Genomic DNA, 12,459 nt, shown 5'->3' with positions numbered 1-12,459 from the left:
GCTCATCAAACGGAACGGAAGGAGAATCAATTCAACCCTGAGCCGACCGTCCTTCCGTTCGTTCCGAGCCGGGTTTTGGGGCTGGACGAAAATAGATTTACCAACCAGTCGATTGCAATCAGCTGTAATTTGGTTCGAATTCCGGACGTTCGATAGCCGCCACCTTGCCCCCGTTATGTCATTTCCGGCAGCACCGTACCACTGGAATGTGTGCGGGGAAAACTCGATCGCAAACTAGACCCATTGTCTGTCGTTAGTTTCGGTTCATTGATTGTTGTTGTTCGGGGATTCCGCTCGTGGTGTTCCGTATTCCCTACCACTCTCTGCAGAATGATAAAAAAAAACACGAAGAAAAAGTTTTATCCAGCAAAACGGCGCAAGGCGAGAGGATAAACTTTCAATCGTTCTTGTGTGTGCCTGTGTGTGTGTGTGCAATTAGTTGACGAAAATGACCCATTGTTTTTCCAGCCGGAACTTGAGCTGTCAGTGTGCCAACGAGCGGCGAACGACGGAAATTGTGCTTGCAGTGCGGAAAGTCGGAGTCGGTTTAAGAGTGCGTCAAGTGAGTCGGTGTAGTGTCCATTGCATACCGGTCGGGCGCGGTTGAGAGAGGCGCCGAGCAAAAGGACGAGGACTTCGCGTGCGGTGCCTCAGAATGAGTGCGTTCGAGGGCGGTTTGGTTCGCTGAGAGTGGGCGAACCGTATGGCCGCGTGGAGCAACGGCTTGGGCGCACCGTGTCCCAGCTGCAGCGGAACTGACTTGAACGTGTGTGATTTGGTGAGGCATGGTCTAAGCGTGTGCTCGTTCCGCCGCGATCGCAACGAGCCCTCGCCGATCGAGTGAGCGAGTTGGAGTCGGAGCGCGAGTCCGAGTGCGTGTGAGCGGAGTGCGTGAGCGTGAGAGTGCGTCCCCGGGGGTCGCGCGGTGAGAGGAAGTTTAGCGGCAGCCAAAATTCACCAAACCAGCTAGCTTGAATGAGTAACAGTGCGATGGTGGCCGTGGCGATCTGCTGTATACTGGTGCTGCTGGCCGTGTTCATCGTGCTGATCATAGTGGTCGGTTCGACGATGGGCGAACCGAAGTGAGATAAGCTCCAACTGGGGCCCGGACACTTCGCCGATGGATAGCCAAGGCCCCCCGGCTGTTAGAATCTGGACGGATTTTGTTCCACCGCCGCTGCCGACGCTCCCGGTGCCGATGGCTTCCGCCGCCGCCGCATCGTGGGAGGCGGCCACAGCAGGCGCGCTCATCATACCTCCCATCGTCGTCGCTACCATCTCCACCACCAACTCCGCCAGCAGGAGCAACACAACCAAGAACACCACCAGCACCACCAACGGTCGAGGCGGCAGGATGATCATCAGAAGCTGCCGCACCAACCGCAATGGTGGACGGAGCCACTAGAGAGCGTGTGGGTGTGTGGGTGTGTGAAACGAAAGGAAAATCGGTGCGTTACGCCATCGAGACGGTAGAACCATGGCGTAACGGTGTGAAAATGCAACTCCCAGGCGTGCAACGCAACGTTAGAAGCGCGAGTACTCCAACACAAATACCAAGCACGGAACCACCAACCAGCACCGGCCAGGAAAGGGATTGGAGGCAGGGGGAACGAGCTTGGTGAAGACATTTGGCAGCATCAGAGAACAAAAACAACGCACAGCATCTCCCCGCGCAAAAAAAAAACCCAGCCCAGAGAAACCAGGCACATCCGGTTCGGAACGCTCCAGGATCGGCAACCATCAGGAGTCGTGAAAATCTCAAACAATCTTACTCCCACACGTCGGGCTTTTCCCGTTCTTCGATTAACTTTCCCTAACTGTCGCCTGAGCAGGCATGAACTTCAAGCAATGATCACACCTAATCGCTCCACTGTAAGGTTCGCCCTTTCACGGCTGTTCAACTGTCCCTCTGCTTCGGTGAAAATGTTGCAGGTTTTCCCTTGTCTGCACTCTTAGTGAAAGTAGTGGTAGAGGACTTATTTCACATACGAAAGCGAACAACCCTCGAACGCTTGTTGCACCGCCCAGCACTGCTCTCGAGAACAACCACGAGCACTGCACGCACACTAAAACACACACACACACACACACAAACACACGCTCTCTTTCCTTCACTCTCTTTCACACACTAGCACCCAACAAACACACAACACTCATAAGCGAAACTCATCTGTCACGCAGGACATCACAGAGCACACGAAAACGAGCATGGAATAAAATCTTGTACACCAATTCTACACAGCCGTCTTTGAGGGGGCCACCAAACAGAACAACAAGTAATGAGAGAAAACAAAACGAACGCGAGAAAAAGAAGAAGAAAAGAAGAGGAGAGAAAGAAAACGCTAGTCTTACGCAACTCCTAGAGACAACTTTAACAGCCAATCAAACTTGACGAAGCATGTTTTACGAAGGGCGAATTTCGCGCGCACCTTGCACGAAATCACCAACACGTTGCTATCTAGAACTCACCTTAACTTAAATGCTACTTATACTACTTACTTAACAAATGGAAAACCAACCAACAAAAATAAAAAAAAGATAGTGAAAATAAAAGAAAAGAGAACACATACTACATACCTAACGAGATTGTAACGATACCTTAACAGTTGCCCCGATTCGGTGCGCTTGGGCGAACGGACGATGATGCTTTCGAGCCGAATGCACGCGACGGAATGTGTGTGTGTGTGTGTGTGTGTGAGAGAGAGAGAGAGAGAGAGAGAGAGAGAGAGAGAGAGAGAGAGAGAGAGAGAAATAGAGAGATAGAAAGAGAGCGAAATGAGTGAACAGGGCATCGTTTAATCTAGTATTTTAAGTAGACACCACCATCCGGTAGCTTCCAAACATTGAAACGAGAGAAGTGCGAACGGACAGATTTCCCTGCCAGATGAGCAGTGAAACGAAAACAAAATTCGAAAACTAGTATTACTAAAAATCAAAACAGAAAAAACAACTCACTGAAGGACAAACGAACTCGAAGATCAAGCCTGGCAGCATTCGTTGGCAGCGAGAGTGCGAAGAGCGCTGTATTAAAATAGGGACATGGGCCGGAAGACGTACACTGCTGGTGCGAAGCAGACTGTACGCGAACACATATCGTTTAAAAGCAAGACGGTAGGCTGGACTAAGGTATTAAAACTTAATATTAATCATACAAAAACGGTAAGATGTAAGCACCATCGATAAACAATGGAGGGCAATGTTTACCGCTCTTTATCTAAAAATTGAGAAATTAAACCAACCTGTAATAAACACGAGCGGCATTGGACGCGAATTTAAAGCAAACGGTAAAGGTTGGTGGAAATGAAAACAAATAGACACAAAAGCACCCACGCAGACACACATCCTGACATAAACAAAGTATTATATACCGGCCCACCCACCGGCACAAACCAGTGAGGATCCAGAGGAACACACGGTTGTCATTATCCTTCTTCAAGGATCGTGTGAAATAGCAGGATCGTCCCGATATTGTCCGGCGTAGGCTAGGGTGTTTGTTAAAGTTTGTCGTTTTGATAGGGAACTAGGATATACTGGGGATGCTGCGTCCGTGAGGCACAACGGAAAGGTAGGTAGAGTGAGGGGACAATGGTAAAGCAAACTAGAGTTGGTAAAATATCCAGAGAAAGAGGAAAAAAGTGCAACCAAAAGGAAACCATCCCCCAAGCTCCACATATTCTTCTGCATACACGTGCTGCTCTATGTGTGAGTGCCAAACATGCAAAAAAAGGCAGCAGTGGTTAAGAAAAACTGGAACGAGTATAGGAACAAAACAAAAAACAAAACCAAACCGGGCACTAGTCGTGCGTAGCCGTGTGGTAGTGTTAGCTGTAGTAGTTATCCATTACTTCCATGTTGTTGTTGGCCAGTTTACCGTTGTTTAATGTGCGCAACAGAATGTAGTTAACAGAACAGCCTTGTTTACCATCGTAACGCATCGAATGCTGAATAAACAATACGAAACAAAATTGAAAACCCTATCACAGAAAAGGTAAATAAAAAAATTCCTACATCCGTGCGGACGTAAATGAGAAAAAGAGAAATGAAATGAATACAATTGCCATTCCGAAATTGACGAACCAACCCGCTGAACTAACAAATATGAAAGATAAATGCATAGGAAAACAAAACAAGAAATGTAAGGGAGGCAAGTAACCAACTAATACAAACGGGGAAAAGTAGAGGCAAAAGAGAGGCAAAAACTGACAGGTCACGATGAAGAACGTGGAATAAAAATCTTTTAGTAAAAAAGCAAATCAACTGAGACAATAATCCCTAACAAACAAAAGAACAGGAAAGTAAACACTCTAAACGAACATCCCATCGAAAAGGCGTGGCCACCTTGGATTGATTTTACTCACAGCGCACAAAGTGTGCGGCATGGATTGACTGACTGACACCCAATGACAAGTGGGATTTTCCCGACACTCGCTTTCTACGCTTGCTTCGAGGAAATGATGCAAGGGACATTTCGTGTTAATGGCACTTGGTAGCGGTGATGGTGGTGGTAGCGAGCTCATTAGCCGTTAGTTCTGGCAACTGGCGGCCATCTTTAATTAACTCGCCGATCGCACTCAGTGTCCTTTCGGTCGTTTCGCTCGGTTTCGCCGGTTTGAAGGAGGCAGAAACACATTAATTATCAATCAAAATTCGCGGTCGTAACGCCTAGGCACGGGATAATTTTTCCATCGACCAGCACCCAAACCCGGCGGTTTGTGGTTTCAATTTTCCGCTCCAGCTCTACACAACATCGGGCGGAAGCGTCCATCGATCAGGTCAGGAGCGATTTTTCCGGGTGCATCCGCTCGGGGCTGTGTCGAGCGAAACCTCAGCTCGGCGGTGCCGGAGTGGAAATCGATTGTGTCCTTGCGCCCGAAACTGTGTAATCAGATCAAAGTGAGGTTGTCAATTAGGGTAAAAAGGTGCTCGGTGAGAGAACGAGAGCGGGACGGCACGATGTGACAGTGCTGGACGGTTTCGAATCTTTCCGCTTCGAAAGTGACATCGTTCCGCTTCGGTGCCGTTGATAAGACAAGATTTCCCTGAAGGTCGTTTTGTACGGGCCCTATTCGTCTTCGTTGACCCGAAAGCGAGCAATTATTCTTCCCCCGGCCAATGGGGAGGAAAGTTTTCCATGGAATTGAATTGAAGAAAATTTACTTTTTTCTCGAGAGTTCTACTACGAGTTTGCACTAGCCATTATAAATTTCAAATCAGGACTCAATTCGTGCAGAATCTGTGAACAGAAGATGTTATGAAATTGCACAAATAAGATAAGGAGTTATGGAACGAAATTGTTCGCTCGAAATACTCTCACCACCGAAAGTACATTGTGAGTTGGTACATCACGGATTGAAAGACGCCAAAGTTTGATTTATTTACTATCCTTTGCTTTCAATCTACCAAACTCCGGGCGGATTTTTCAACCACGTTGGGCTAAGTATTTTCTGGGAAACTTCTGCCCGACGGTGCGCGGATGGCGATAAATTTAAGAACCTCTTTTCCACTTTTCTTCGACAATTCTTTCACTGCATCTGAAAAGTTGGTGCATTGTTTCCGTGCACTTCACCCTCACGCGAAAAGTCCAGGATAAAAGTGGGAACGAGCGATGAGGTTTTTACAACTCACTTGTCGCCATCCCATCGTGGAACGTACAAACACACATATACAAACATTCACACTTACAAGTGAAGATTCCAGTAAGAAGAAATCCCTAATTGAAACCCGAGATGAACCGTTTGCCATTCATGAGGAATTTAACAATCGCCTTTTTCCTCCCCGATTTCCTCAAGTTCTGAATTTGTTCTTTTTTCCCTTTCATCATTTCATTTTATGGAACGGCATGGAAAGGATTAAAAATACTGTAGCATCCGAACTCCCCTCCTCCGTCCTCTCATATCAGGTTGCAAGCCCATTTGCAACTTCGATCAAATTAAAACCCCATTATCGATTGCCGCGAAACGGTCGCCTTGGGGGAGGAAATATGCATCGAGTGGTGTCGGAGGAAAGGGGCGGTAGGGTGGCAGCTCCCACGACAAACGAAGAGGTGGGGCAAAGATTGCTCCTTTTTTCTGCAGTCCTCTGCATTCCTGCAAATGGCTACGGAGGATCGTGTGATGCTGACAGAGCCCAGTTTCTCATTCACTGAAGGACCATCGAGGGGCCCTGCCTCTAGGTATGTGTGTGTACGTGTTCCTCTACGTGAAAGCACGTGAATCGGGACAGAGGATGCCCGTTGCGTCGTATTAACGACAGTTCTGTTACATCGCCGTTCCACATCCGCTGCTCGAGGCTGCGAAAGAAGAAAAGGGAGAGAGAATAGTTTGGCCCAGTTTGATGCGCGTGTGTGTGAATATATGTGACTAAATTCCCCACTTCGGCACCACTTTCACGCCTCCACCCGAAACGCATCGTGCTGTAGATGCAGCGATTGCACACACATTTGTTCAACTCAGAAACTCGGAATGTGCTTTTTTCCTTCCCGAGCATCCTTCCTTCTCTAACATTCTCCTCCTGTTTCCCTCGGTTAAAGTACGTCGCTATAAGAATGGCCGTATTTTGGGCCATACCATTTTGAACCCTCACTTCCGTCTTATTTTCTCCCCTAGATCCGTTTTCCCGGGACCTTGGTTTGCTCATTCGCGTCCTGTTCGCAGACGCTGCACCCTAAGAATAGAATGCACTTTTGAAGCTGGCTCCATTGTTCGGCGAAATCGTGCAGCGATCATAAAGCATCCTTTTGCCGCGTCCTTTGTCCTTTACCCCAGCCTCTCCGTCCTGGCCCTTTGTCAGGTAGGCGATTTTTTTTTCCAAACAGTTGATTTCCTTGTCACTTTTCCGCCCATCGTTTTGTTGCCTTTTTTGTGATATTTTTAATTCGCGCAGATCCTTTTTTCTTCTTTGCGCTCGCTATGCTTTCCGGATGGCTTTCCGTTCCACTCGACTTGTTTGTTTCCACAACGGATACGGTCCGTGCGCGTGCCTGCGTGTGTTTGTGTGTGTATGTTTAAGGCCTTTCCGGCGCCTTATTATCTCGGGCCATGTTTCCAGGCCGGGCGCTTATCGCGGACGTACGAAGAGTGTAATCGAGGGAAAATACCAACGATCCGTACGTGAACGCCGTATGGGTGTGTATATGTTTTCCTCGTTTCATCCATTGACAAGACGTTTTACTCTGGCAGGGGCGGAGCGGGACGGTCCAGAGTGGCAGGTGCAACTGCAACTGCTCTTTTGTTGCAGCCACTTCAGCTGTCAAACGGTTGTGGCCTGGAAAGTGCCTCCAACCCGTCCGTGCTCTTGACTAGGCCCCATTTTCATGACGTGTTCAAGGTTGCCCCGAGACGATGGCTTGGTTTGGGATGAGTTACGTATCTTCTTCAACCAATGCAAATTACATACAGCTCCCCCGTACCGAGACAGGGGGGTAATTAATGTTGCTTCGAATGCACACTGCACGGGCTCGTGGTAGACAACAGCTCGAGAGTCCTTCCATGCTCCATACTCACACACACATACACATACACACACATGTCATTTACGTTGCACGACCTTGAATGGGAAGTTCTTGCGAAATCGAGGATGTGAGTTTGCAGATGCTGTTCCGCGTTTCGTGATGGCTCAATCCTTTTCTTCGAGTCCCCCACCCATCGCAAGCATTAGAAGATTGCTTTTGGGGCTCATTATTAAATCGCAAACGAACGCGAAACACTTGGCACAGCGAGCGGCACCTTGTTGGGGGAGCCTAATTGTAGTGGATTGGACCCGGAAATTGTATGGGAATGTTCCAGGCAATGCATAATTTGACGCCCAATTTGCCAACAAATGAACCGTTTACTTTCCCATCATTGGATAGTGCCCCACTTTGTTAAATTTCAATTCAATTGACATGTCTGCCTTTTTTCTTTGTGTTCGTTCGAAGTGTAAAGGAAAAGTGAAGTAAAACACTCCTAATCAATTGGGCGACGTTGGACTTTTAGACGAATCCATTCCGATTCCGACGGATAAAGTCGTTTTCTCATTGCAGACGACTTAAAACCAACAAAGGTAAGTTACAAAGCGGTTTAAAAACGGTACACAGGAATGGCAGCAAAACGAAACAAATGAAACTAAATTATAAAAGTCATCAAAAAGGCCGCACCGGTGTGATGTTTCGAGGGAGAGAGGAAAAGAATACAATGATAAACTATTGGACAAACCCACCAGATGAGCGCGTTACGAAAATTAAAAGAAAAAACAAAACAAAACAACAGGAAATAGTGAACAAAACAAGACACTTTTATTGCAAACACATTACTGCAGAGAACCATAGAATTATATCATGTTGAACCATATTTACACTGACTACCGAACTATGTATGAAAACCGATAGCGAAAAGAGCAGCAACGCTGGCAAATAGTTAAAAGTTGTATCTACACATGGATGTTTTTAATGGATAACAGTTGAATGTATCATTGTCTCAAGGATTTAGTATCTCGATTGTGGCACACCGAAGGGGAAGCAACGGGCACGGAACGGTAACCGTATAGCAGAACAAATAAGTTAAAATCAAACACGAACAGAACAGTAACACTCTTAACACTCCGCAACCCGATCATGTAGTTGATGCGAACCATCATGTCTGTGTGTCAGTAGTGGTAAGTTATTCTATTACCTGTTTGCTCAACCCAGCACTAGCGCCGTAAGCAAAAACAAAGAAAAAAAAAAGAAAAATGAAAAGAACAACCACACACACACACACGCGCGCGTTGCGGACACGACACTGGAAAGAACAAGGAAAAACTAGAACAAACAAACAAACAACAAAGCAAGTGTTACGGTTGAAACCAATCGGTGGCGAAACGCGGGAGGACAGAGGATCACATTTTAACAAATCCGTTCGCAGCCAAGAGAGTCCCGAATGAGTGAATGTTCGATGCGTTCTGATTGGTGCAATTGATGAAGAATAATAAAAGAAAGTTAAACAGTAATCGTTAAACCGTGCTCGTTTTTTTATGATGTTCTGAAACTTTTCTACTTCTACTTGTCTGGTTTACTGGTGCAACTATTTCCTTCCAGCTTGATGGTTTGAGACGTGGAGTCTGGATTCTTTTCAACATCTTCCATTCCTCTTTGGGTCCATAAAATAATGTTTCGAATCGCCCAAACTGCTGGTCACACTTTTTGAAATAACAGAGACAAATCAGGTCCAAGAAACAAAACATGTGTCCCTTAGTCATCCATATCATCCTTTCTCTCCTACTGATGAAGATAGACGAAAACAATAGCGAGACATACCGTGACTCCACAAAAATGACGTCATCTGGGTTATTTGTTTGTAGGGCTACCTTTTCGAGGCAGTCTTTTTTTACGTTGCATACGAGAATTCCTTCTATGGGTCGCGAATGAAAGGTCCCGTTTTCATCCATCATACGGAAGCATTTCGTGTTGCACATCGTCCGACGGCGCTGTCAGTTAACGTGCGGTTAACTGAACTAATGGTGATTGATAGTGGGAAACCCTTGCTGGACGTTTTCAATGCAAGCAGCGTAAGTCCATCATGTAGACAAACAATGTGTCTTGTAACCGATGAATCGCATGGAGAAACACCCACCGTAAAATGTTTCTTGCAAAGAGATTTTGTTCATTTCGAATTTAAAAATATGCAAACTAAACATTCAAAAGGAAAACAAAATAAATGAAAGAAAATTTGTTAAAAATTAAACCAAAACTACCCGTCTTCATCAACTATGTCGATTGAAATATAAATAACCGTATTACTTCTGCAATTCTAAATCTCTGTACACAAAAATGAGGTAAATCGCCATCTTTCTCCTTTAATGGCCATCTATTACTGCTCTCTGGGAGTGCATTTGATTAATCGGTGGCAATGAAAAGATAACCACAGAAAATCCATCAACCGCTTTCTGTGGTGATCTTAAACAATTATTTAAAAAGAAGTCGACGGCACCAAAAAGTGGCTTCAATCGAAAATGTACACTTAAGTCACCAGAATACAGAAGAAGCAAGCACATAATAAATGTTGGAAAATATCTGCGAGTTTGCGGTCCATTACGCCTGCTTCTCGGAACGGGAGCTATTTTGAATGGGTCTCATCAGTTAAAAACAGTGTCAACCAAGGATAGAACCGAAACGACAATTTGAAGAGGGAAATGAAATGACCTCTTTCGTGTATCACGTAAATTCTGATTGCAGACAATGTTTTCTCCTTCATGTTCATTCGCAAAACACATAATAAAAAGAACTATTTATCACAGAACCCCAAAACTGTGTCCAGTGCATGTGAATACCAACAAGATAGCGTTGAAACACGGGATTTTGATGTTGTTGAAACCAATTGTTGTTTAATTTGAAGGGTTGGATCTTCACCCGAAACAGCAACAAATTGTTCAAAATAGTTTCATGTTCATTTGTGGCACTGTTTCGGTCACATGTTGCTCCACTATTGACCGAGAATAAATCCTTTGCCTATGGTTTCTTTAAAATAAAGTTTTTCATTTGGATTGCTATAGTCATTCATACCTTTTTCGGCAAAGTGCAATTTCAGTGCCTAATGCAAACAGCTTCAATTGTTTCTACATTCAACTACGCCCAGCTACAACGCATAGGATTATCGTTTTCGTTTCTCAAAGAATTTGGCATGAAAAAGCAGGGGACTTACCACCAGAAACATGCCAAAGTTTTCTCTGTACAGTGTGTCGCTTCCAGAAAGAAGACATATTCTCTCCACCCGCTGTCCGTCCCATCCCCCATTCGGCACAGCATGTGCTTTCTGATGGTAGCGACCGAAAACTGGGAGCTGCCCAGCGGCGCAACGATGTGCAAAGACTCCAAGCATTTAATAAGTACTTTGAGCCCAAAAAAGCCGTCAACCACCAGGCGTCTCCATCTCGGCGTGGAAGCCGAAGGGAAGGAAAAAAAGGGAACCAGTTTGGCCCGGGTTGGGACAGCGGACCGGCACCAAACGAGAAGCAAGCGTGGGCGTGCATTCATACGCGCTCGCAATCTTTCCCGGAACTAGGCTAATACCGTGGGCTGAGCTTTTAATGCTTTCGCCAAATAGCTCCGATTGGAGCTATATTTAAAACCAAAGTCCCCTGGAGAGCTCACTGATGCCACAGGAAGAGAAGGGAGGAGGGAGCAGCTTCGTTTTGTTCTACCGCGGGTGGATTTAATGGTGTTTAGCAGTTGGGTGTGGTTCCTACGCGATAATCGGCCCTGGGCTGGCGAATGCCGGCAAGGAGGGAAACAAGTAAAGACAAATAAACGCATCCCATCGTGTTTCGTGGGCGCGTGAGTGAGTGTGCCGGTTTTGATGGCATGTTTGGGAGTGTGGGGGGCCGTTTTCCGGGCTTCCGGTACACCGATAAGACCGACTTCCTTCGAGTTTATCATCGTGCCGTCGTTGCTCGATGTGCTTGCGATGGAAGAGATAGCACGCAGTAGAGATAGGGTGGGAATCGCTGAAAGGGAGGGAGAGCAAGAGAGATAGATAGAGTGTGCAAACGCAAGAACAACGGGGCAGCCAGCGTTGTATGTTCGTCGAGTGGCTTTGGATGCGGGTAGGGTATAATATTACGTTTGTTTGACGTTAATCGCCAACAAGAAAGTCCGCCGGGATTCGTCGATCTCGGTGTTTGACGCAAAGCCCCAGATTAGTGGACGGCTGATGACTTTCGTTTATTAGAATGGCGGAACGCTTCACGCTACTTTTGAAGACAAATACCGCCAACAAACAACTGGCCAGTATATTTGTCGAGCGCGTATTTCGCGCAGATACTGGCTGATGAAAGATAGCGTGGTTTGTTGGGAGAAGTATTTAAAAATGCCCTCATGGTGGAGGCGCCTGGTGTTTGCGTAAGCTTTCCATAATTATGTTCGAAGTGAAGCGATATACTGTTAGAGGTAAAGTGTGTGTTTATGCGCACCATATCCCTCCAACGAACCTTAATTTATTTTGTGGAACCCTATTGCTTTTGTTTTTTTTTAATAAACCCACTAAACTTCCGCGTTGGAGATTTGAAGGAAAGAAGAAAAAGAAATAAAATGGCAAACATTCGGAAGGCCTACCACTTCAAGGGAGAAAAAATAAGTCTAATAAAACTGGACGTAAGGATCGAGTAAGTGGATACTTATTGCAAACCCACTCACCAAAAGGCTGAGCCCTTTCCAGCACGGTTCCTATGGCTCCATTAGCCATCCCTCACCCTGCCACCCTGATCTTCCTTTCCCTAGCAGCGGCTCGGGACCGTGAATCATTTATTGCAACCCTGACGTGCGGAAGAGGCCGCTTCGTTCGATGTGACTGAGAGAAGGGCGATGATGATGACGATGATGATGGTGATGCTGACGATGGTCATGATGATGTGGCGTGTCTGGCCGGAATGAAACCGGACCGCACCAACGGTTTGCCGATGGAAGAGAAAATCTAATTTTAAACTTTGTCTCTTTGGTTCCACCGATGT

General features: G+C 46.2%; 1 protein-coding gene across 1 annotated transcript; it reads left to right on the top strand.

Annotated features, from left to right (window-relative positions):
* The first annotated feature begins 940 nt into the window (after positions 1-940).
* Positions 941-4,790, top strand: LOC131261120 (uncharacterized). The gene has a single exon (XM_058263037.1). The coding sequence runs from the start codon at positions 976-978 to the stop codon at positions 1,084-1,086; it is 111 nt and encodes a 36-aa protein (XP_058119020.1). The 5' UTR covers positions 941-975; the 3' UTR covers positions 1,087-4,790.
* The last annotated feature ends 7,669 nt before the right edge of the window (positions 4,791-12,459 follow it).

This window comes from Anopheles coustani, chromosome 3, assembly GCF_943734705.1.
Source record: "Anopheles coustani chromosome 3, idAnoCousDA_361_x.2, whole genome shotgun sequence".
Classification (NCBI taxonomy): Eukaryota; Metazoa; Arthropoda; class Insecta; order Diptera; family Culicidae; genus Anopheles; species Anopheles coustani.
The sequence above is the reverse complement of the archived record's forward strand: the minus strand, read 5'-3'. Positions and strand labels throughout refer to the sequence as shown.

Bases quoted from the DNA above. Each gene is read 5' to 3' on its own strand.
- LOC131261120 (XM_058263037.1), top strand. From the start codon at position 976: ATGAGTAACAGTGCGATGGTGGCCGTGGCGATCTGCTGTATACTGGTG.